General features: G+C 47.1%; 1 protein-coding gene and 1 long non-coding RNA gene across 2 annotated transcripts in view; one reads left to right on the top strand and one right to left on the bottom strand.

The window, feature by feature from the left end:
* DNM2 (dynamin 2) overlaps positions 1 to 25,830 on the bottom strand; it is an 84,489-nt gene that overhangs the window by 28,500 nt on the left and 30,159 nt on the right. Inside the window, 7 exon segments of the mRNA XM_079114686.1 lie at positions 540 to 675; positions 1,793 to 1,935; positions 5,619 to 5,779; positions 10,799 to 10,897; positions 13,947 to 14,150; positions 15,380 to 15,529; positions 24,830 to 24,903. Coding sequence (XP_078970812.1) covers positions 540 to 675; positions 1,793 to 1,935; positions 5,619 to 5,779; positions 10,799 to 10,897; positions 13,947 to 14,150; positions 15,380 to 15,529; positions 24,830 to 24,903 — 967 coding nt within the window.
* Positions 17,511 to 19,506, top strand: LOC306646232. Its single transcript, XR_013759828.1, has 3 exons — positions 17,511 to 18,372; positions 18,405 to 19,313; positions 19,397 to 19,506. It is a non-coding gene; the product is annotated as an uncharacterized lncRNA (long non-coding RNA).

The following is a 25,830-nucleotide window of genomic DNA, read 5'->3' as shown; positions in this document are numbered from 1 at the left end:
GTCCCTTGGTATTCACAGTGGATGGCTCTAGGATACTCCCCCGGTAGACCAAATCTAGAGATGCTCAAGTCCTTCATATATACTATGCCATGGGGCAGTATTTGCATAGAACCTACACACATCTTTCCATAGACATTAAATCATTTCTAGATGACTTATAATACCTAACGCAATATAAATGCTATAGCTACACTGTATTGCAAGGGAATAATGACAAGAAAAAAGTCTGCAGTGTTTAGTACAGATACATTTTTTCTTTTCTAGTATTTTTGATCTGCAATTAATGAGAAACACGTGAACTTGGAGGGCTGATGGAATTATGCAAAGAACATGTATTATTTTTTTCAATGAAAACAACTGGAACTTAAATATAGTTTTGCCCCAAACTCCTAAGCTGCCCATTGTGGGAAGAAAGCCCACGGGGATGCCTCTTCCAGGCCATGCTCTGCCCATAGACATTGTGGCCAGAAAGGAAGCCAGAGTCAAGACCAAGCGGGAGGGTGCCTGGCTAGAGATGGGGCCCATCCCTGGAGTGCTACCTTCACCAGCTCAAAGGGAAAGCGCTCATGGAAGATGCGATTGATTCGAGCGCCCCCTGAGAGCTCCAGCGTGTCCACTTGGTCTCCTGAGCCCTCGATTCTTTTCTCAAAGTCCACTCCAAATTGCTGGACCATCCTATGAGGAAAAAAAAACCACAAATGTCAAAGCACAGGTGTCTGCATGGCTCAGGAATTATGTTTCCAGTGGAGCCACGGTGTATTTACTTGTCATTTTTAGCAGCAAAATATATGCTTATGTTAAAACAAATAAACAAACACAATGCAAGAGTTGCTGATGGCAAACACGTGCAAAGCCTCTTACAACTATCCACTCACTGAATTTTAGGTGGTCAATTATCACTCTTAGTTTGTAGATGAAGATCTGACGTCATAGCTACTCAACCTCTGCCAGGAGGCTCAACTTGATTTGGCAGATGGTAGGGTAAAAGGGTAGCCCCTCCAACAACTCAGGTGGCTGCATAGATTCGCACCATCTTTCCAGTCTGTTCAGGTGGGGTCTGTAACAATGACTGGCTTTTAGGCCTTGGACAGGTAAAACTGTCCTCTGCACCTCACTTTCTTCATGTACACAGTGGGTTCATAGGAACAATATCCATCTCACAATGTCACTGTTGAGTACTGAAGGCATTTTTAGATTTCATCAACTTCAAGGAGTCGCTGACCCTAAAATACATAGTTATTCTGTGCACCCACAAAAAAGAAAGATGTTGCCAACTAATAGCATTTCATCTCAAATTCCCATTGCCAGATTTTTTTTTTCTTTTAAATTTTGAGATGGTTGTACTAAGTAGCCCAGACTGATCTCAAACTGTCCACCCTCCTGCCTCAGCCTCTTGAGTAGCTGGGATTACAGGTGTGCACTGCCATGCTCAATTTTCCACCATATGTTTTCTTACTTACTTTCTGTTCCCTTCCTTCCTTATCCCTGCTTCCTGCACACCCTGGGGAGAGGGATGGGCATTTGCCCTGTTCACTCCCACACCACAGTGCTTAGGATAAGGCCTGGCACACAGGTGGTTCTCAACAAATACTTGTTAAAAGAACAGACAGAGGGGCTGGGGATATGGCTCAGTTGGTAGAGTGACTGCCTCTCAAGCACAAGGCCCTGGGTTCAATCCCCAGCAGTGAAAAAAAAAAAAAACAAACAAAAAACAGAAACAGACAGACAAGGTTGATAGGCACCCAGAATGGGGATGCTGTGGGGAGGTAGGAGTGGAAGGAGAGGCACATACTGTAGCAGGGCTTTGGTTTTCCGTGTGGGGTCATCAGGACGGAAGTTCTTGTACTCCTCTACCTCCTTCTCTAGGGACAGCAGTTGGCTTTGCAGCTTACTGCGCAGGGCTGGCAGTGACTCCCGGATATGGTTGGTCAGTTGCTGCAAGAGAAAGGTCAGACATGAGAGAGGTCATTGTGGGCTGGCAACCTGGTGAGTGGAGGCCCTGTTCTCCCCATGGAGGGCTGATGCCACCTAAGACCAGCACACCCCACAGCCTCAAGCAAAAGTAATAGAAAAAACATCCAGCAATGGGTATATGCTCACAACCAGGCTAAGAGAGGCCACAGTGGAGTAATAGACAGCAGAGAGCCCAATAGACCCCCTCCCCCAGGGCACTGGATGATCAATGAGGTGATTACACCAAGGATACACAGATGCTGGCAAGGATCAGGTAGGGAGGCCTGCTGACCCAGAACAATGCCACAATACTGCTCGGTGAGAAGTTCAGGCAGTCCTGCAGAGCCCACTGACTAGAGGACCAACAACTGGGTGGCGGGCCATGTGGACCATGCAATGCTTGGGTAAAGTGCAGGCACAATGATGATCCTGCAAACTTAGGTGGAAAAGACACCGTGAGCACAGAACGCACATATGACGATCTCCCTGCTGTGGAAAAGAGCACCTGCATTTGCCTCAACAGAAGAGAGATTCTGAAGAAACTACTGTGGAAGAAAGTAGAATGGAACACAGGGCAGCTGGAAGGATAACCTTCTCAGAGCTCCCTTTTGCTCTCTTGTTCTACTTATTTATTTTTTGCAGTGCTTAGGATGGGGCCCAGGACCTCCAACACGCCAGCAATCTACCACTGAACTATACCCCCAGCCCCTTTATTCTGCTTTTGGACTGTATGAATCTGTTCCTCTTAAAGGGAGGTTCACTGCAGAAAAAAAGATAGGGAATGACCCACAAGATGTGCTGTTTGGCAGAAAACGAGATATGGAATGTGTGTAAGCTATTGCTGTGTAGGGGAGGGCGAAAGAGGTGTGGAAGGGCTAGCGATGTAGCTCTGCTGCAGAGCGCTTGCCCAGCACACAAGGCCCTAGGTTCCATTCCCTGCCTACAGGGAAAAAAGTAAGGAAGAGAGGGGTAAAGGAGGAGGAACGGAGGAAAAGAGGGACAGAGGAAAGGAAGGAAAAGAAGAGAAGGAAGGTAGGGTGCACCTTCCTAGTGGCACACCTGCTACTCAGTGGGCTAAGACCAGAGGATCACAAGTTCCCAGGCCAGCCTGGGCAGTTAAGCAAAATCCTAGCTCAAACAAAAGGGGGCCGCAATGGGGGATATAGCTCAGTGGGAGCTGGACTCAATCCCTAGTACCCCTCCTCCCCGAAAAAAGAGAGAGAAAGGAGAAAGGCAGAAAACTAGAAAAAACTAGAAAGTAAAAGAAGAAAGAGAAAAGGAAGGGAGGAAGAGAAGAAGGAAAGGAAGAAGGGGAGATGGCGAGGGGAAGGAGGGCTCTGCAGTACACAGACAAGTCCCTCTCTCCAGGCCCTAGAAGGAAACAGGAAGTGATGACAAAGGCTACCTCTGGAGAAGGCACAAACATCCACTGGAGGACAGGAAGAAGCCAAAGTCACTAGTTTGGGGATAGATGACTTTTTTCCCCTGACTAATATAAAATACAGGAAAAACATGAATGAAAAAACAAAAACCATAAACTTAGCTACTACCCAAAAAGTGAAGAATTCTGCTGTCATCTGTCCTCTAATAGAGGAGAATTTACTAAGTATCCATCAAGCTAGAAAAGAGTCTCTCATCTGTGGTGTGGATCTGACAGGCCCCATCTGTAACTGGGGGTCCCTGCCCCCATGGCCCAGCTCACAGGTCCCTCCCTATGGGAGCTGTGAGTCTCAAAAGGTGGGGGTGATTGCTTGGGGCTCTGCAGACTTTTGCTCTGGTCTGTGATAGCACCTTAGAGTATTTAATATTACTCTTAGTACTCTTAGTAATATTACTCTTAGTATTTGGGGAAACACAGGAGTAGGGGTAACCACTTGAAAGGGGCCAAGCCCTTCCTGACTCCCAAGGGGCCTCTGGGCCACTCACTCATTGGCCCTTGGGAGGCCTCAGCCACCTGCAGTGGAGTTTTCCTTCCTTTTTTCTGCCTCCTCCCTTCTGCCCAGGCCTGCCTGCTTCCGGTGCTGGAGGGCCCCTCCCAAGGGAGACTTACTTCCCTCTTCCCTCCCCTGAGCTGCCTGTTCCCGTTACCTCTGGCCCCCCACCCCAGCCCAAGTTAACACTTGACAATGCATTTACCTGGTGGTAAATGCTTGCTTCCTGGCCCACCACTGAAAATAAGCCTTCCTTTAGCCCCAGTACCACACACGCACACAAAAAAAAGGAACAAGAAAGCCCTCTCTATGGACAGTGTCCTGTTCTCACAATGCCACTGGCTCTCCAGTTTGTGCATGAGGGTATGACTTTCAGATTGCCATCCTGAAAGTTGCCAGAAAGCAGGAAGCACTTTGAGAAGTTCCCATTCTCCCTTTCTTATTATAAACAATGACTGTAGTCAGGGATTCCTGCTTGCTTGTTGTCTTCTTCCCCATACTGTCTCGGGGAGTTCCGTCCCTATAGTAAAGGGCTCTTCTTTACTCTTTGCTGTAGCTGCTTAGTTCCCAATAGCTGGGCCCTGATCTGCTCAACCACAGGGAGAGCTGAGAGGGCAACCCTGGCTGGGCAAACCAGGAAAACAGCAAAGGCCAGGTCAGGCACAACCTATTACCTGTTTCTACACAACTCCACAGCAGGGCGTCTACCCACCAGGAAATGTGCAAACAAAATGATAGAAACTATAGCTGTTCGTTGACTGGGAAGATTAGAAACCATCCCAAAGGCTTGCAAAAAAAAAAAAAAAAAAAAAAAGGAAAAAAAGAAAAGAAAAAAGAAAAGCCTGTTGAGCAGACCAGGGCCCAGCTTCTGGGAGTAAGGAAGGGTCTAACTACAGGGATGGAGCTCCCCACAATAAGTGGGTAGCAGAAAGAGCAAGTGCAGCAGGGACCCCTGGCACATCATTATCCAAGGAAAGGAAGGGAGAAAGGGGACTTTTCAAAGCTCTCCTGCTGTTATGGACAAAGAAATTCATACAGAGTAACCATGGTGGAGCCCATAGAAGGAAGAGCTTTCTTGTATGCCTTTCAATACTATGTTTGTTTATGAACCCTAAGGATACACTACCTAAAAAAGTGGGACAGGAAAACAGTCAAGCACCAGTGTGGCTGCTACCAGGTATCATTACGTTCCACATGGTATCTGTGCTGTACACTGAACACACATGGCCTTGCTGATTCTGGACAGCAGCCCTAGGAAGCAGGGACAGTGGTCATTTTGTATCAGTGGACCTAAGAGGAGGGAACCTTGGAAAAGGTGTGCCAGGACCACGTGCTCTGAGACTGGGCTGGTTTTGGACTGTTGAGGCTCAGACTGCACAGTCTTCCTACTTAGCTAGTCAGGTGCTAAGGGTCACCTGGCCTTGCTTTAGTCCAGGCAACCTTAATCCAGGTCACCATCTCCAGAACTATATGTGAACTGCTGAGCTTTTGACTAAATTACAATGGTAATTAAAAGAACAAAAATAACACCAATATTAAAAAGTCAAATTACCAACTGATTGAACCAACCCAATCTTTATCAGGTTCCAAATTAAAAGCAATAAATGTGGGTTAAACCCATTTTACTAAAACAAGTGCTGGTTTAAATTGAAGAAGATGCAAGTGTGGACAGTAGCTGTTGTGCAGTGTACAGCCTGTCCCACCACACACAGAGACCTCAAATCCCCACTGTACCTGATTCAGGGTCTTCTGCAGGTGTGGGGTACCCATGCGATCAGCCATGTGCCGGTAGGCCGGGTGGGAGAGGAAAAACTTCCTCTCTGCTGCCAGTGCCGCACGGATGTCCTTTTTGCCCTCAATGTCCTTTTGACTGCGGTTCACCACACCGATGTAGCCTGTGGGAAGACAGAGGAAGGATAAGACCTTGGTCAGGAGAACTAAGATGCCTGGGTATCTACTATGGGCATGGAATGGGCAGAACCAGGTTTAGGTGTAGAGATGGACCTGCGGAGATATGCACATACAGGTCATCAAACAACACTAAGAAACAACTGAGTGTGCAAACACAGCAGAAAGCAGTTAGGAAAAGCAACATAAAAGTTTGGAGGAAAGATAACTCATATCCAGTCTGCGGGGCAGACACCAGAAAAAGTTTCAAGACAGCTAAAAAGAAATACATATTTGAAAGGAGGGAATCAGAAGGCAGCTAAATCTTGCCAGACATTAAAAGCCACTACAGGGCTGGGATAATATGGCACAGGGGTAGATCATTATTGCATGCAAAAAGTCCTGGGTTCCATCCCTGGCCCCCTGAAAAACAAAGCAAAGAAACACAAAGACAAAAACAAACAAGCAACAATAACAACACTACAAAGCTACTGTATTTTCAATAGCTGGCATACTGGGGACCTTAAGCACAGATATTTGAATGGCACCAAATTAAAAGTCCAAAAACATCACTAGAAGCAGGTGGAAACTGAAGGTCGAGATTTCAAAATTGGCAGCATAAACGCTGGGTTATTTGGTAAAGAAAAAAATCTGGGTTCCGCTGGCAAAGAATCAACATTGGGTGCCTACCAAAATGAATTATCAAGGGATCACAGATCTATACCGAAAACAAAATTAGAAAAGAACTTGCAGAAAATATGAATGATTTTTTTTTAAGTGAATGCATTTGTGGTAAAATTTTCTGGAATGAAACACAAGAAACAGTTCAACAAGAAACAGTTAAAAGTAATCAAAGAAGAGGCTGGAGGTGTGGCTCAGTGTAACTTAGGGGAATCAGGAGATAACCTCCTCAATTTGATGCTTTCGGTATCATTTTTTAACTTTTCTAGTGGGAAAAAAACACTTAGAATAAAAATGATAGTTTGGAGAAAAGATGTACAGTATTTGAAAATAAAAAAATCCAGAAAGAAGAAGGGCAAGGCATGGCATTCAAAAAGGAAGAACATGGGCTGGTGCAGGGGCACACACCTGTAATCCCAGTGACTCGGGAGCCTGAGGCAGGATGGCAAGTTCAAGGCCAGCCTGGGCAACTTAACCAGACCCTGTTTCAAAATAAAAAATAAAAAGGGCCGGAGATGTAGCTCAGTGGTAGAGTGCCCTGGGTTCAATCCCTAGTACTGCAAACAAATAAACAAAAAGTTAGAATATGGGAGGATGGATTGAGCCCAGTATGGACATTGGGTCTAGTATGGGAACCCTGTCTTTTTAAATGAAAGAATGAACAAACTGATAAAAATAATAATAATAATAAAGCAAAAAGGAATATATAAAAAACAAAAAAATGACTGGGGGAAAAGCTCAGTGGTAGAGCACTTGTCTGGCATGCGGAAGGCCCTGGGTTCAATCCCAGCATAACCCTCCACTCCCAACAAAAAAAGAAACGGGGCGGGGGGGGGGGGACGGAGAGGGAGAGAGAGAAAGAGGGAAGGAAAAAAAAAGCCAAAAGAGCCAGGACCCCGGAATATAGGCATGAGGCACTCAGCAATAAGGGTGTACAGATGAGAATCATGGAAAATAAAGAATTTTACCTAGCTACTCGGGAGGCTGAGGCAGGAAGATCACAAGTTTGAGGCAGCCTCAGCATCTTAGCAAGACCTGTCTCAAAAATAAACTAAGGCTGGGGATATAGATCAGTTGGTAGAGTGCTTGCCTCGCAAGCATGAGGCCCTAGGTTCAATCCCCAGTACTGCAAAAATAAATAAATAAATAAATAAGCAAGCAAGCAAGCTAAAAGAGGCTGGGGAGATAGCTCAATTGGTAGAGGGCTTGGCTTGCAAGCACAAGGCCCTGGGTTAAATCCCCAGCACCGCAAAAAAAAAAAAAAAAAAAAAGGGTTGGGGATATAGTTCAATGGAAGTGAGCACCCCTGGGCTCAATTCTCAGTATCACCAAAACAAAAACCCTAGTAGCAGACACAGGGTAGGTACTTGATAAACAGATATGGAGATATGGCTGTTGCTATCAACATAAACTGGGAAGGTAGTGGCAAAAGGTCTAAAGTGACAAACGTATGTACTCGTACTCCATGTGGTGTACAAGAACACCAGTGGTTGGGGTTGCACAAGTCTCTCTTGGGGAGCGGAGTAGTGCCTGGCATTTACACTGCCAAGACTTGTGCAGACAAGATGGCTCATTCATAAGCTGTCGTGTCCATTTTACAGATGGGGAAACTGAGGCATGACAAGATGAGGTCATAGTAGGTGGACCAAACTCTGGAAACTAGAACTGTGTTAAGCTATACTGACTAATATACATGTAACAGGGTGCAGAGGGGAGATAGTGTGGGGCAGACAGAGGTCATCTGGCTTGGATTTGGGTTCCTATAAAGGTGCTAGAGTTCTAAACATCTTGTAAGCCAGGACTAAGGATCCAATTGGAAGGATTCTTTTGTTTATTTTGTGGTACTAAGGATGGAATCCAGGGGTCTCCCGCATGCTAAGCACACCACTGAGCAACACCCTCAGATCCCAGTGCGAAGAGCTCTGAAGCCACATGGAGAGAGAGGAAAACTGAGAAAGAGAGAGCCTAATGTCAGGAGACAACATGGGAGCAGGCCCACAACAGCTGTCTTCCTTGACAAACAATAGAGGAAGGGGCGATGAGGGTATCAGTGAGGAAGGAGGTAGATGAGGTCCATGTCATCGGACTCTGCTCGGCTAGTGCCCAGAGATGCTGAGCCCCCCCTGGGAGCCTAAGTGGGAGGTTCAAGAGTATTCAAGGGAGCTCAGGGCAGAGTGGCTGATGAAGGGCGTGAGGGTGGCTTCCTATTCAGCCCTAGCACGTCCTCCCTCAACGCTGGCTGGCAGTTGATTCCCTTCTCAGACCTTGATCCTCACAGCCAAGTGGGTTTTTAGGTTTGGCCTCTGACCATGCTCCCTTCTGATTTGGGACCACCTCATTACTCAGTGTCTCAGCAGTGCAGGGGGACAACTGAAGTGACAACCAAAGCCTGAATGTTTTTCCCAGATCCATCCTAGTCATCAAGGCAGGAACTTCCAAGAGCAAAAGAAAAGGTCTATCATGCCAGCACAGGTGAAGACCAGACGATGCCCACAGCTGACAGCACATCCTAGAAAGAAGGATGGTCTTAAAAATCAAACAGCCAAGATGGCTAGCCAACATTGTGCCATGGTGAAAATCAGGAAGTGACCTCAGTGTCCAACAAATGGGGATGACATGATGGCCTCTGGGCCCCATGTAAGGAATTCCCTGAGACATCCTGAAGTCACACTAAAGAAGACTATTTACCTGTCATGGTGAAACGTTTGAAATGTAAAAGAGGGTCACAAGTAGCATGATGCCAAAGGACTAGGGCTCAAAAAACTAGTTTTGCTACCCCCTAGTTCTAAGAGCTGGGAAAAGGGATCTAGTCCCTCAGATTTTTCTTTTATAAAATGCGGATGAGAACAGAATGAACCACCTGGTTGAACTGCTATCAGGATTAAATGAGTTCTTACACATTGAGCTTAGAATAGTGTCTGGTACATACAGATACTCAATAAATGTTTGCTATTCTCATGTTTTGAAAACAAAAATATTTATAATACCAAGAGTGAACCTTACTGTAAACTATGGATTTGAGGTGATGAAGATGTGTCAATGGAGTTCATGAATTATACTGAATGCACCTCTCTGGGGCAGGATGTTGATAGTGGGGCACATGGAAACTATGGGAAAATCTCTGTACTTTCCTCTCAGCTTGGCTGTGAATCTAATACTGCTGCTTTAAAAAAAGTCTTAGGTGTGGTACACACCTATAATCTCAACTTCTTAGGAGGCTGAGGCAGGAGGATTCCTGGAGTCCAGGAATTCAAGGCTGGCACACAGCAAGTCCCCACCTCACGAGAAAAAGGAATCTTGGGGCTGGGATTGTAGCTCAGTGGTAGAGCTCTTGCCTAGCATGTGTGAGGCACTGGGTTTCATTCTCAGCACCAAATAAAAATAATTGAAAAACAAAATATATGAAGATGCTGAGAGGCTACTCCTATGAGAATACCTGACCCTGAACTTGAAGCCTGAAGATAATCAGGCTTCCATCTGCATCTAATTACCAGTTGACAGGGAATGACAATTGGGCAAATTCCAAATGTGGGATATGATCTAGTTTTTTCCACAAATAAATGGTAGAGAAAAAGCAAAGGGATGAGAAGCAAAGGGAAAAGAAATGTACATATTTATGTATAAAATGATATAGTGCCTAGGATTTGCTTAAAAAATCCCCTAAGAAAAAAATAACAACAGTTGACAAGGACATTCAGGAGATTCAAAATTAGCTGTGTGTGATACCCACTGAAGCTGAGCAACAGGCCCACAGGGGCTGTTCAAGCTTTCCTACTTCCTGGTATTTGGAAATGTTTATATTAGAAAGTAATTTTAAAAATTAATAAAAGAGGGGGATATAGCTCAGTGGTAGAATGCTTGTCTAGCATATGCTGGGTCCTGCTTCTATCCCCAGCAAGGTAAAAAAAAAAAAAAAAAAAAAAAAGAATAAACAAACAAACACATAAATAAAGGAAAATAAATTGGTAACAGTACAAAGAGCTGGGAGCGTAGCTCACTAGTAGAATTTGGGCTTAGTATACACACAGCCCTGGCCTGCTAGCACCAAAAAAAAAGTTTCAAACTTTGGAGAACAATTTGGAAGGTTAGCCACAAAGTATTAACTACTGGCCCTCTGGGGGAAGTAGGGCTGTGGGTGAGTTTGGTTTCCTCTTTCTGTATACTTGTTTACTAATGTTCCAAAAAGGGGCAGGTGTTCACTGTGTAAATGAAAAAGTCAAAGTATAAAAGTCAGAAGAAAAAGACACAAACCCGACCCAGCCCATTCTCCCTACCCCACCAGCACCCAATGACTTCCCAAGTCCATACTCCCCACCCTGAAGTCCCCAGCCCGTCCCCAACCCCACCTCTTCTCAGGGGCAGCAGCTTGTTCTCCAGGACATCCCTGGCATCTGTGCCTTCGTCCATCAGGTCGAGTTTAGTGATAACACCAATAGTCCGCAGGCCTGAAAAAGCCCAGATGTCAGAGGGCACCGAGGAAGGAACACAGGCAGGTGGCCCCGGGCCACATGAGGTCCAATTCGCCCTGCCACTGTCAGGTCATGTGGTGACAAAACATGTTAACTGTCTGGACCCCAGTATCTCAAGTATCAAATGAAGACAGTTACAAGCTCGGATCTTAGAGGGTAATCCACAGGATAAGCCTGGCACATTCAAATGCTCAATAAATAAACAGTGGCCACCATCATTTTCATCACTTGTATTAGCAACAGCACCTGCTGCTTCAGGGCCCAGTGGAACCTCATGGAAACTCAAGTTATCCCCAGTCAGTTTCTATGTGGTTTCCATGCTGCGCTCAGAGTTGTATATAAGTCCCAGCACCACACTTGTACCTGCAGCAACAGTTTCCACTGTTTTCTCTCACCTGAATGGCAAAGTGCCACTCTGGGGCCCACCCCATTGAATTCCTCCTCTCCCCTACTCAGCCAAAATCAAGGAAATCCTCATAGCATAGCATTAAACCTGCACATCAAATGCCCCTGCAGGGCCTGAGTTCAGGGCTCTGTGCTAGCTGGGGTGTGCTGGGGTGTGCATGCTAACGTGTGTCACATGTGTAAGACACACAGGAGACAGACAGAAGCCCAGGGGAATCACTGGGCATGAAAGGGGTGAAAGCCATGTTTCCTTCCCTCCCTCTTCCCCTTGTTCCTTCCTTCCTTCCTTCCTTCCTTCCTTCCTTCCTTCCTTCCTTCCTTTCAAAACAAGTTCTCACTCTGTTGCCCAGGCTGGCCTCAAATTCACAAGCCTCCTGCCTCTGCCTCCCAAGTGGCTGGGATTGCAGGCGCATACCACTGCACTGGCCGACAGTCCCACTTTTAAAAACGCACGTTTATGGGTAAAAACGACTCTGGAAAGATATTTACCAAATGTAGCCAGCCGTATCTCTGCAGGGGGAGGGGAGCTGTCACTTTCTGAGTTCTCTATTTTTCCATGGTGACTTTTATTTTTGGGTAATAATCACGAATGCTTTCGAAGACAGAAAAAAATGTTAAGGCCAGCATCAGGTTCACAAATGGCACTTAACTGTACTGATGCCCATTTTTGCACCACATGATTAAACCTTTGTCATAGCCATACCCAATTTCAGGTGAAGATAGCAGAGGACAAGACTGGCGTTGACAGGGAGGCAGGTGCAGCCTCTCCCAAGAAAGTGTGCACCTGTGCCCTGGAAGACTCGGGAGGAGCAGGCACAGTCTCTTCATTAGCAGCACCGAAGTGCTCAGTGAAGAGCCCTGGACTTGTTTATATTTATTTTGCAGTGCTGGGGTGGAACCCAGGGCCTCCAGCATGATAGGCAAGTGCTCTCCCACCAAGCCACACCCCTAGCCCTGGACTCTGAGGAGCTTTCAGTCATATACAAGACTAACCAACCCCTGGGCTTGACTGTTGACTTGGGAGCATGAGCTACAAGACTGCCTGGCCTCGACAATTCCCCCCAGCTCCTTACTGGTACCCAACTTCCTCCAAACTATTAATAACGCTGGAAGTCAGAGGGCATCACACAAAGTGCATTTCCATTTGTGTTGTATGTGGCTAGAACCCCCAACACTCTCAGAATAAACCACTGCTCCCTGCAGCAGCTCGCAAGGCCCTTTGCAACAGTGTGTCCCCTCCCTCCCCTCACCCTTTTAGTTTACTCTGCCTAAGTCACACAAGGTCTCCTCACTGTATTTTGAATACCCCAGTCTCAAATTGCCCCCTTCCCCCCCATTTATTAGTACCCACTGTCCAATTTTCTGGATTTTTTTTTCCTCGTTTCATCTTTTTATCATTCTGGTCTTGTTCAAACCTCACCTCCACAGAGGTCCCTGACCACTCTCCCAGCTATGTTCTCCCCAACACTTGTCATTACCTGCAAGGACTTCACTTGCTTGTTCCCTGGTTATTATTGAATATCAGCATCTAAGGAATCTGTTGATTTATTTATTTATTTATTTATTTATTTGTGGTACTGGGGATTGAACCCAGGACCCTGTGCCTACAAGGCAAGCACGCTACCAACTGAGCTATATCCCCAGCCCACCTGTTGATTTTGTTCCCTGCTCCATTCCCAAGCCTGCATTCCTGAGCCTGGCACGTATCAGGTGCTTAACTAACACTCAGTGAATATATGTCCATTTGAAATGTTTGGTTTTGTAAGCCTCTGGCCAGGAATACCACAGCCTCAACTACTCTCTATTACCCCAACTTCATTTAGTAACTTGATACTCTTTTCCTTTACCTTCCTGGCTCTGAAGCAGTTCATGGAGATTATCTACAGTTCTTAAAGTCACTCTACGGGTTCAGACTGATGTTCTAGTTTTGACAAGTGGAACCAAATCTTGGGAGTATAAGTACCTTCTAAAGGTGGGATTTGGAATTGAGTCTGTGCCCTGTGAGGGTGTGTGCTATAGTTTGAATTTTAAAGGCCCTCCAAAGGATAATGTTAAAGGATTGTTCCCCAGAGTGGCAACAATGGGAGGTGATGGAATCTAAAAGAGGTGAGACTTTAAGGAGGTCTTTAGGTTTTGTGGGGTATGGCCTTGCAGGTAATTATGGGATTCCGGTCCCTTTCTTTTCCACTCCCTGACTATGAGGTAAGTGGTTTTACTCCATGAATGTGCTGTCACGTGCTGCCTTTTCACAGGCCCCAAAGCAATGGGGCCAACTGATCAGACTGTGAGCCAAAATAAACTTTTTCTCTTTATAAGCTGATTATCTCCAGTATTTGCTAAAGTAAAAGAAAGATGACAACACAGTTGTACTATTCCCACTTCCCTAGGCAACCCTCCTGCACTGGCAAAGTGGGCACCATTAGATCCAAGGAGGGACACACAACTGCCCCACAGTGGGCTCCCAGGGGACATCCACCACCATGGCAAGTCCTCTCAGGGAATGTGGATCATAGAGACCTTTTCCTAAAGGGCCATGTGCCAAAGAATGCCACAACTTAGAATCAAGAGTTCTGGGCAAGTCCTAATACTGGGACTGGATGAGCAGCGGCTGCCTGGTTACCTTGAGGGTCAACCTCCTTGGCCAGCTTAAGAGCATCTGAGTTGGCCAAGTCCATGTTGGCAGGTGTGACAGCAAGGATCAGGCTGCTCTCCCGACTGATGAACTGCAGGATCATGTCTTTGATCTGGTACTCAATGTCTGGGGGCTGGTCCCCCACAGGCACCTTGGTGATGCCTGGAAGGTCAATGAGGGTCAAGTTCAACACTGGAAAGGAAATCAGAGGTAAAAGTGGTCAGAACCTGCGAAAGGCAAAGCATACACAGCCCTACAGATTCAGCTGACATCCCTAATTTCCTGGAGGGGGTCTGATTTCAGGATGACTCCTAGACACTCCAATTGGACCATACCTTCCTTTTTAAATATGGTGCCAGGGATGGAACCCAGGGCTTCATGCATCCTTGTCAAGCTCTACCACTGAGCCACACCTCCAACCTTAACTATACCTTTGATCCAGTAACTTTCCTAGGATCCCACTCAACAGACACCCTCCACCCTCTACCTACTTCATTTCAGTGATATAGATGTTTAAACCAGGATGTCTGTAGCTATAGAGTAGAATTCATAAATAGCTAAATATATTCCAGCCCATCTATCCACCCATTCAGCCAATACCAAGGAATCATAAGAAACAAAAAGACAATACTCTGAGAAGAAACATACTCTGAGATGGATTCGCACCAAAAAAGAGGCACAAATGATTTCTATGATATGCCACAATTTCAGGAGAATTGGTGATATGCACATATATGATATATACATGTACATATTCATAACTGCATGTGTAAAGTCATTTGACAAACATGAAATATATTTGTAACATTGGTGACAAAGCAAGGTAGGTTTTTGCCACATACTGTTGGATAACTTTTTTTTTGGGTACTGGGCATGGAACCCAGGGCCTTGCGCACGCTAAGCACTTGCTCTACTGCTGAGCAATATTCCTAGCCTCTCAGGTAATTTTCAAATTCTGAGTCATACATAGCCATCATTGATTCAAACATAAATATATTTTATATTTAAAATATATTTTAAGAACCCATCTAAGGAAAAATATGTTGAGATGATCCCCAAATGCCATCTCATGTCACAATCCAGGCCTCTGAGCAAACAGCAACATATGACAGCAGGCTGATGTTATAATTCAGAGTTTTTAAATGAGGACATTTGCAAATAAGTCTGGTTTCTGGTTTCCCTTGAGGAACAGGACAGGCAGCAAGGATGATGCCCTGATTATAAGTAGAGAGCTGCAATTTGCCCCAGTCCCTACCACTCCCAGCAGCCTTCTTGGCATGTGGTTTTTCTCAGAGCTTTGTGTATGTGAAGAAAAGAGGAAGCATATTCTTTGTGAGTAGGCAGATCTTCCCATGACTGGCAGAGACAGCCAGCATTCCTCTGCCTCCCATGTGTGACGGGTCCCATTCTGAGCTGCCTACCATGTGGCGAGTAGACGCGCAGGTTGATGGGCACTGGGGAGATGCCTTTGTTGGTTCCCGTGACCCTGTCAGTCTCTGCTTCGATCTCCTGCCGGACTTCATCAAAGTCTGTAAACTTTTTGGACTTGCAGTGCAAAAACTCCGCGTATTCTGAAAAGGGAAGAGAGATGCTCAATATAAGAAAGGGAAGTAGTCTTGTCAAGTGTGGAGAATAGATAGACTTCTGGAATAAGTGTTTTGTCAAGTAGGGGAAGAGCAGAAATAGCTACAATCACTCTAGGATTTTGGGAACAAGAGATTCATTCTGGTGACTAGTACTGAGGGGGGCTCCTATAGAGAGAGCCCCTTTTCAGATCTGGAGTTTTGAAAAGAAATGATAAGTGGAGTAGCTCTTATCCAAAATGCCAAGGCTGGAAGTGTTTCAGATTTGGGTATTTTTCAGATTCTGGAATATTTGTGCATACATAGTGCATACACCTTGGGGATGGACCTAAGTCTAAATATGAAACTTATTTATTTCTTATAAACCCAAGACACACAGCCTAAAGGTGATTCTATGCAATATTTTTAGTACCCCTATGTACTGACTGCAACCATCCATGCAGTCAAGTGTAAAATTTAACATTTGGGGTGTCACGTTGGTACTCAAAAAGTTTTGGATTTTGAATCAGGGATGCTCAAACTGTATTGGCAGACTTAGTATGTAACAGACATTCTCACATAACATGTTTTGGGGGGCAGGGGACTGAAACCAGGGGTGCTTTTACCCCTAAGCCACATCCCCAGCCCATTTTATTTTTTATTTTGAGACAGAGTCTCATTAAGTTGCTTAGGGCCTCACTAAGTTGCTGAAGCTGGTCTTGAACTTGTTATCCTCCTGTCTCAGTCTTTCAAGTCACTGAGATAACAGGCATATGCCACCCAGCTCCCAAAGTATTTTGTCCTTCCCTAAGGAATGGAGAACACAGTACCTCTGCTGGCCTTGCCAAAGTCATCTTGATGTCCCTCCTTCCCCTCCTATATGTTTGAGGGGAATCCCACCTGGATATAAACAACTAAGAGAATTGCTTTCCCGGCAGGACCTCAAGCAGATGCAGGAGATCGGGGTGTCTGAGAGCCACACTGGGAATGAGAACAAAGGGAACAAATAAGTGACTAACATGGCGGTGTGGCTCCTGAACTAGGGAATCCAGTCCTAAAGCACAGAGAGGGAATAAGCAAATAGAAAAAAATGTTCAATCAGTTGTAATGGCGTACACCTGTAATCCCAGCAACTTGGGAGGCTGAGGCAGGAGGATACCAAGTTCAAGTTCAGCCCTGGCAACTTAGGGAGACCCTACCTCCAAATAAAAAATAAAAATGGACTGGGGATGTAGCTGAGTGGTAAAAGTGCCCTTGGGCTTACTCCTTAGTGCCAAAATAATAAAGATAAAAATAAAAAATAAAAAGGGCTGGAGATGAGGCTCAGTGGTAGATCACCCTGGGTTCAATCCCCAGTACCACATAAAATAATAATAATAATGAACACATTCATGGTGGAATGTGGATGCTGAACACAAGGTGTTTATTGTGCAATTTCTGCACTTCTCCAGATCTTTGAATCTTCACAGTAAAATGCTAGGAAGGAGGGACCATCAGGATTTAGAGATCATGGCTCCTGCAGTGATGTTGAAAAGATAAGGGAAGCAAGTCACGCTGGCCAAGAGGCTGGAGAACCAGCCCAGGGCAGAGATGCAAAGATGCGCACTGACATGGCATTTCTGAGTGAAAAACTGGAAATGTCCAAGATGTCCACCAGGAGGAGACCTGGCTGCATGAATAGCATAGCTATCAAGAAGCTGCCGCAACAGAAAAGTCCAAGAGGGAGCCCAGAGATGCAGAAAGCCTGGGCTGGTAGAGTATCTCTATCCAGAGGAACAAGGAGGCCAAAAGAAGTGAGTGTTGTGGGCTGGGTTGTGGCTCAGTGGTAGAGCGCTTGCCTAGCATGTGTGAGGCACTGAGTTCGATTCTCAACACCACATATAAATAAATAAAATAAAGGTCCATTGACAACTACAAAAATATAAAAAAAAAAAAAAAAAAAAAAAAAAAAAAAAGAAAAAAAAAAAAAAAAGAAGTGATTGTTTTTCCATCACCATAACCTAAAGGACTACGGCCAACCTTCAACCCTCCTTCACTTTAGCCAGGCCTTGTCTGTGGTCCCATGCTCTTCCTGAGTCCCTAAGCAGGTAGGTATCTCCATGACCCCCATTTCAAAGATTGGAAAGCGAAGGCTCAGAGAGGTGAAATGTCTTGGACAAAGCTCGGGGGGGTGGGGGACAGGATTTTGTACCCAGACAGCCTGGTGGAGTTAGTGACTCTTAAGCCAGAGGGCCATGAAGCCACTAGAAGGATCTTCACTTCTCTGAGCTTCTGCTGCAGGGTAAGTGGGCCTCAGTGGGCTCAGAGCCATGTCCAGCACAAGCACAGGCCACCCAGAAGCAGGGCAATAAGGACACAGGCTAGAGGATTCAGGATCCCTTCCCCCACCCCACCCAGGCTATCAGCTGACCCAGTTCCCAAGGACAGTCACACTCTGGCCCTACACAGGGACAAGAGGAAACACTCCGCTACTCTTCCTGTAGCAGCCACTAAAAATGGAATAGCCCCTCCCCCACAGAACCTCACTTCTCTTCCAGTTCTGGGCCCTGGTTTGGCCTCCAAGAGAGGCCACTCTCCTTCAAGGAGTGCAAAAGGATGAGAGACACAAGAGAAGTTGAGGAGCAGGACATAAGTCCTCTCCCCTGGTGTCTGGAGGGCCTGGCCTCACTTCCTCCTCCTCCAGGGCCTACCTGCCTTTCTTCCTGTTTCTTTCAGGCAGATTTCCCTGCAGTCTGCACCTTGGCTTCCTTCCCTATCTGAGTTGAGTCAATCTGCATTCTGTTTATGGGGCCAGGCCCACCAGCTGTGGCACCTCAGGGATCAGTATGCACTGTAAGTTATTAGCTTAGTCAGTGGAGGGCCACCCCTGTCTCAGTCTTATTAGACAGTGGAGGGCCACCCCTGTCTCAGTCTTCTGGTTTGTAAAATGGGCATCACCATAGGACTTCTACAAAGTCTTGAGGAATCAATGTCTGCATAGGAACACAGGCAGCCAGCACTGCTGCCATCTGAGTGGGCAAAGGACACCATGGCATACATAATATGACAAGGGCAGTGATGGGGGCCGAGGGCTCTGCATTTCCCTAACCTAAACAAAGGGAATCAAAAGAGCAAGTGAGTCTCACAAGTCAAACGGCACTCCATCTGCTCCTGCAGGTCCTGATACAAATGTCCCCCTTCCTGTATGTGATCAAATGCTGGCAATGATTTTGTTAATGACCCACTGACTCAAAGACTATGTCAGAGGTGCTAGGTGCGGTGATGCGTGCCTACAGTCCTAGCTACTGGGGAGGTTGAGGAAAAAGGATTGATTACAAGTTTGAGACCAGCCTAGGCAATTTAGCAAGACCCTGTCTCAAAATAAAAATAAAAATACAAGGTCTGGGGATATAGCTCAAGTTGGTAGAGTGCTTGCCTTGCAAGCACAAGGCCCTGAGTTCAATCCCTAGCACCGCAAAAAAAAAAAATAAAAATAAAAAAATAAATAAATAAAAACAAAAAGGAGCCTGGGGTGGAGCTCAGTGGTAAAGCACTTGTCTAGCACGTGTGAGGCCCGGGGTGGGAGTCCTGGATGGGAGTGGGATGGATGGAGGGATGGAGGGATGGCTGGATAGGTAGACAGATAGGTAGGTAGATAGAAAAAAAGAACTCAGAGGCCCGTCTTTGCTGCCAAGTCAAGCCACCTACCACTGCTAGCACTGCCCATCCTAGTCCCTACTGGTGGGCTGCACTCCTCACTCCCTCATCCCATCACCAAGTGACAAAGCCGGTTCCTCTGGTCCCTGGGCCAATGGTGTGGCATTCTGACAGCAACACACACACACACCCCTGGCAGCAGTGTCTTCTCCTGTCTGCCACCTGTGCTCTGAGCCACAGCACACAGCAGGAATAAAGGAAGAAACAAGGCCCTGGCTCAGCAGCTGGGCTACCAACTGCAGCAAGCCAGCCATCCTCATCCACTGTGGGGTTTCCAACAGTGGCCAGATGGTGGGCTTGGTGGATGCCCTCATGAATTTTTTCTAGAGTGAGGTTCTGCTCTCCTTCCAGGCTCACCTGTTTCCACAGAAGCTGGAACTGCAAGAGCAGGGGCTTGGTTGGGTAACTGCTCTCCCCAGCAACTGGTACATAATAGCTGCTTAATAAACATGCATGAACCAATCTATTTATTATAAAGCATTAGATGCTCTGGCCTAGGAGGATATTAACCCTGTGACCCCTAATAGGTTCCCATTGTTTGAAACAGTCCATCCCCACCTGGGACATAAGGCAGTAGCCCTTTGACTGAGATCAAGGTCCTGCAAGGATTTCCACTGGGGCCTTCCTGGGATCTAGAAGCAGCCCACAGATGATCAGAAGATGGCCTCCCTACCCCAAAGACACACCTGGGCACATGCCCACCAGCATTTCCTATAAGTCATAACAAAGTCAAAGTTCTGCTGAGAAATCTGCATTTAGCCTGGGTCCTCAGGTTTGGGGAGGCTGACTCAGTTACCTCAACAGGATCTGGGGAAGTAACAGAAAGAAAAGACAGAGGTGGAAGTGCTTTGGCACTATAAGCTCCTCAGGGCAACTGCACCCAACCCAGGCTTCATTCAGTGCCTCAGTTTCCCAGAAGGCAAAGGGCCAGCACAGAACCCTAAGCTAGTGCCATGAGAATGCAAACAAATCCCAATGTGGGAGCACAGGGAGCCCCCAGCAGCTTAGGTGTCAGTCTGTTTCATGTTCTGAGCACTTTGCACAGAGAGGGGAGCTTGCTGTCCTCCCCAACACCAACCCAGCGAAGAACAAAACCACCAGGCTGACTCCTGACAGCAGAAAGACGAGATCTGCCTTCCTTTGACCTGGCATTGTGACAGGCATGCCTGGGCATGAGTGACTCAGGGTTCAGACACACTTAGGAGATCCTGAGTACCCTACAAACAGGATCCATTCATGTAGGACTTTCCAGAACCTTCAGCCACCCAGACAGAGTACAGCACACAGCATTTCCATTCCAACGTGGCCCTCAAACTCCATCTGATCTAAGTGGTCAACATCTCCCAGTTGAGGACAAACTGTAAATGGGAAGGTGACAAATGTAAGCTGGCATCCCAACCAGCCTGCAGGGTTAGTTTCCTCTTAGAGACAGAGCAACCCAGAGACCAGCATACTTAGTCTGTTGTTGAAGACCCAGCCAGGACCCAGTCTTCAACCTGACCCCTATTGTCAGGTTTAAAGAAAGAGACTGCTGTTCCAGGGATAGTGGCACACACCTGTAATCCCAGAAACCGGGAGGCCAAAGCAGAAGGATCGATCAAGTTTGAGGTTAACCTTGGCAACTTAGCAAGATCCTGTCTCAAAAGAAAAAGTAAAAAGGGTTGAGGGTGTAGCTAAGTGGTAGAGCTCCCCTGGGTTTGATCCCCAATATGGAAGGAAGAAAAGGAAGAAGAAAAGGAAGGATGGAAGGACAGATGAACAGGCAGGTTACCATGGTCAGGAAAAGTGTTATGGGGACAAGAACGTGAAAAAAAAAAAAAAAAAAATGCTGGGATACTCGGGGAGTGCATGGTCCAGGAAGAAAGTGCTAGATAAAGAGTGGCTGATAATCCCAGGCCCCCCCATCTTTTTTTTTTTTAAGATAGGGTTTTAAACTCCTGGGCTCAAGTGATTTTCCTGTCTCAGCCTACCTAATAGCTGGGGCTACAGGTGTAATCATGCCTGGCTTAACACACTTTCCACAGAAGAGAAGGGGCACACAGAGGCCCTTGCAGTACTCTCAGACACTGAGCCCATGCCTGGTACCTGGCCTGGGCCCTGTGCTGGACACCAGGGAAGAGCAGGGCACAAAGTGCATCTGTATAAATGACTTGGGGTACAGCCACCGTAGTAGGAGAAACCAAGGCAAAAACAAGAACAGGACGGTGCCAAAGGATGCACAGAATGGCAGAGGGGTGAGGGTCATCTAGCAGAGGGAAAGAGCTAGGCAGGGTATTCCAGGGAGAGAGTACAGTGAGCACAAAGGCCTGGAGATAGGGAACAAATGAGCCTGAGAGTCAGGAGCCACATACCAGGAGGGGCTGTAAGACTAGCAGGGACTGGCCAAGGCCACAAAGCCTTGAGGAGGAGGCTGGATTTTATCCTGAGGCCAATGGGAAGCTTGGGAGTCAAATCCTGACATCTCTTCTCTGGCTTCTGTGAGAACTGAGCAAAGTCAAAGTCAAGGTTGGGGGTAGGGGGCTCAGCAGGCCATGTCACCCACATTCCACACAGAAAAGTCCCTAGCACAGAGTTTACAAGGCTCGAGGGTAAGTCCCAGAGAAGGCAGGTTCACCCATGGGTCACTAAAGTTCCTGCTGGATGCAGTCTTAGGTAATTTTTAAACCACCCTGGTTAAAAGTAATGGTTCACCGAGACCAGTCTGAACAAGAAGACTGAAACTCTGGGAGTCTCAGGAGACACCCAGGAGGACCCAGAGCCAACTTTAGGGGCCATATCCTTGCATTTCAGACCCCACAGGAGGATACAGCCAGGACATGGTCTAATAGGGACATGATGGAGGCACATTGTCACCCCCACTTATAGTTGAGGAAACCAAGATACAGAAAGGAAAACTGCCTGCTGAAGTCCCTGGCTAGTAAGTAGTTAATAGCTTGGCTCTGGAGTTCAGTCCCCAGAACTTGCATCTCTAGGAGTAACACAGTCCTGTGGAGCCCCCTCAGCACCCCACAGAGTCCCCATAGGGTGCTCATCTGCCTCCTTCCTGTTATTAGTGCCCTGCCTCCCCCAGCCCAGACTCCTCTGCTATTTGATGCCTGGCCTGGGGGCCCTCTAGACTGCCCCTTACCACTAAAGCACTCCTGGGTCACTCCTTACCTAGGGCTATGTTGTTACCTTTACCTCTCCCTGCCACCCCCCACTGCACTGCTGTCCCTACCTGTCCTTCCCCAAGTGGAAAGAGCCATTCTCTTTCCATCCCACTGCCACTCTGGCTCCCGCTGCCTAAATCCCTCTCCATGCCTTCCTGGTCCTGTCCCGCCTGCCTCCTGACCCACCTTTGCCTCACAACCTCCCATCCCAGCTTTGTACATGCTGCTGTCCCTCCTAGAAAATTCTCCCAGGATCCCTGGACCCAAAGTAGATCCAAATCCCAAGGTACTCTCCCACCGCGCCCTGAATGGTCCCCTCAGGCTGAACATAATGACTCCATGCCTGCTGTCCCCACCAGGCTGGGGCTGGGGTGGGGACCATGTTGGAGAATTCAGGCTACCTCCCTAATGTACCATCAAGGCACAATGTGGAGTAATGAGACTAGAAATTCCATGATCAGGCAGGGGCAGGGGGTATTCAAGGTGAGAGATAAGCCAGGTCACTCTCATGTGAGGCACCCCTGGGGTTCCCTTTCATTTCATCCACCCCTGCAGCCCAATAGGATTCAATTATACCTACATCTTCATGACTGCCACCCTCCCCCAGTGGCCCCATCTCAGAACCCCCCAACCCCAGGTCCCTTCCCTACCAGCAGCCATAGGGATATGGTTAGTCCACAACTTGGCCTAAGGCCACGTTCCCCAAGAGTAGGTCTCAGGTCAGACTTTGAAGATAACCCTCCCTGTGCCTTCACGAAAGTGGTCAGGAAGCCTTGGCTTCTTCCTCCCTAACATGGGACTGCTGGGAATATATTAAATCCTTCCTCCCATCAGGCACTTGGCACACGTTCCTGTCTGTGGTGCTCTGGTCAGCTGAGGCCCTTTGTATGCTTCTCTCCTCTCACCCCTCAAAAGGGATTTCAATTCTCCAACAACCTATTACTGCCCAGGAGTCTTCATGCACACCATGCTGTGCTAGGAAAGAAAGCTCCTCATTCATGATACACACAGTTCCTGTCAGCCTCAGCTGCAAAGTCACTTCCTCAGAGAATCTTGGGACGCTGTGCCCTCCCAGTCAGAGTTGCAGTCTTCCTCCACCATGACCACACTCCCACCCAGTGAGGGCCAGGCATGTGCATCCTCCTCTTGAGCCTCCCCTACCTGTCTCCAGGGACTAAAGGGAGCACCAGGATGGCAGGTGGCACATAGAGGTATGCCCTAGTCCCTGGACCACCCTGTGACACACCAGAAGTGCCCAACAAACCACTGTTGGGTGATGGACTCTGTAAGTGATAAGGGAACACCCCTCAGCCTGCCATGAAGACCAGCAGTGACCTTGCGATGCAGGAAGCTGACCCACTTTCTGAGGCTATCCCAAGACATGCTGGTGACAAGCACAAAACCACAGTCATCAGGGGAGCAGCACCTAGTGTGTGCCAGGCATATGTACTGAACGCCATGACCTCCCTGGCATTATCCTCACTGTAGAGACAGGAAACAAGGCCCTGAACAGGAGTCTCACCCCAGGAGCCCGGATGGGAACCTAGAAAGTCTTGGCTCCCAGTCCCCATCCACCAGTGCAGACTTTACAGTGCCGCCAGGAGCCAGCAGCAGAAGCATACCCTGGGAACACGTGAAAAATGCTCACACCTGCACCCCAACTTGTTGAATGGGAAACAGAAACCCAACATAGGACGAGCCTCCTAGTGACTTGCTGACATCTGAAACCAGCAGCTCTGCCACTGCAGTGGACTAGCATAGCTGTCTGGATGCCTAATCCAGAGGCAGTAGTCCACTGGTCCACCTGTGACCTATATCACAGGGTGAGGCTCACAAAGAGGAAGAGCTAGGCCAATCCACTGCCACTGCCCATTGCAGCAACACACCCCACATGGGGCGGAGCAGATTCAAAGGATGAAAGTGAGAAGGTCAGTCAAGAGCTGGGCCTCAGGTGGGAATTTGGGTATGTCTAAGTGAGAATCCCTGATCTGCCACTCACTAGAAAGGCAGGTAAACTGGCTAAGTCTCAGTCTCCCTGTCGGTAAAAACCAGCTACAGAAGACATCTGGGCCCACTGGCAACATGTGAGTATGCGCTGCACCTCAGACAACATGCAGCAATGATTGCTTTTCTTGGGCCTGCTTCTGTGACGACACAGGAAAGTGTCCTCATTGCACAGAAATGTGCTGAGGCATTTCCAGCTGAAGTATGTAACTGATTTTAAAAGGATTCAGCACAAACATGTTAGAAAGCAACTATGGCACCGGGTGGCGTGGTTACCGTTGAGGACTCTGGGGGTGTGGGTATTCACTGGGCTGTTTTTCAACTTCCTTACACAAGCGGGATGTGTGAATTCAAACCCAAATGACAGCCCAGAACTCAGGATTCCATCCTAAGCCCCAGGTCTTCCTGGGCACCATGTCCAAGCTTACTTCCTGCTGAAACTGTGGGAGCCACACCATACCTGTTTTGGAGAAGATGAGCTGCAGAATGAGAGGCCGCCGAGTGACGATTCCTGATCCACGGGGAAGGAAGTCTCTGTGAGAGAACAAAGGATCAGAAATTACTCACATGTTGGGCTGAAGGGGCAGGAAGCGTGACCACAAATGGTGGAGCAACTCGCTTCTGCAAAGCTTAGCAAAGATACCCATCTCTGGGGAACACTCTGGTCTTGAAGGGTCCTAAGGCCCAAGGGGCAGAGGAAGGACCAAAGGTCATGAGGACAGATTCTTTCCCTCTGGCAGGCTGTGTTCCAAAACAGACATTTTCAGGGGGATCCTCTCCTTAAAAAGTAATTGGACAACAGAACTCTAAAGAAAGAAATTAAAGAAAACCTTAGAAGATGGAAAGATCTCCTGTGTTCTTGGGTAGGCAGAATTAATATTATCAAAATGGCCACACTTTCAAAGGCGCTACACAAATTTAACACAATTCCAGTTAAAATTCCAAAGACATTCCTCATAGAAATGAAAAAAGCAACCATGAAATTCATATGGAAGAAAAAAAGACCCAGAATAGTCAAAGTAACCCTGGGCAGGAGAGTGATGCAGGAGGTATCACAAGACCAGACCTTAAACTCTACTATAGAGCAATAGTAACAAAAACAGCATGGAGGGCTGGGGAGATAGCTCAGGTGGTAGAGTGCTTGCCTCAAAAGCACAAGGCCCTGAGTTCAATCCCCAGTACCGCAAAAACAAAACAAAACAAAACAACAACAACAACAAAAAAAAACAGCATGGTATTGGCACCAAAACAGACAGGTAGACCAATGGCATAGGATAGAAGACACAGAGACAAACCCACATAAATACAGTTACCTCATACTAGACAAAGGAGTCAAAAACATACAATGAGAAAAGACAGCCTCTTTGGGCTGGGGTTGTGGCTCAGTGACAGAGCACTTGCCTAGAACGTGTGAGGCGCTGGGTTCGATTCTCAGAACCGCATAAAAATAAATACATAAAA

Source organism: Sciurus vulgaris (genome assembly GCF_902686455.1).
Source record: "Sciurus vulgaris genome assembly, chromosome: 16".
Taxonomy (NCBI): domain Eukaryota; kingdom Metazoa; phylum Chordata; class Mammalia; order Rodentia; family Sciuridae; genus Sciurus; species Sciurus vulgaris.
This window is presented reverse-complemented; position numbering and strand designations above follow the sequence as displayed.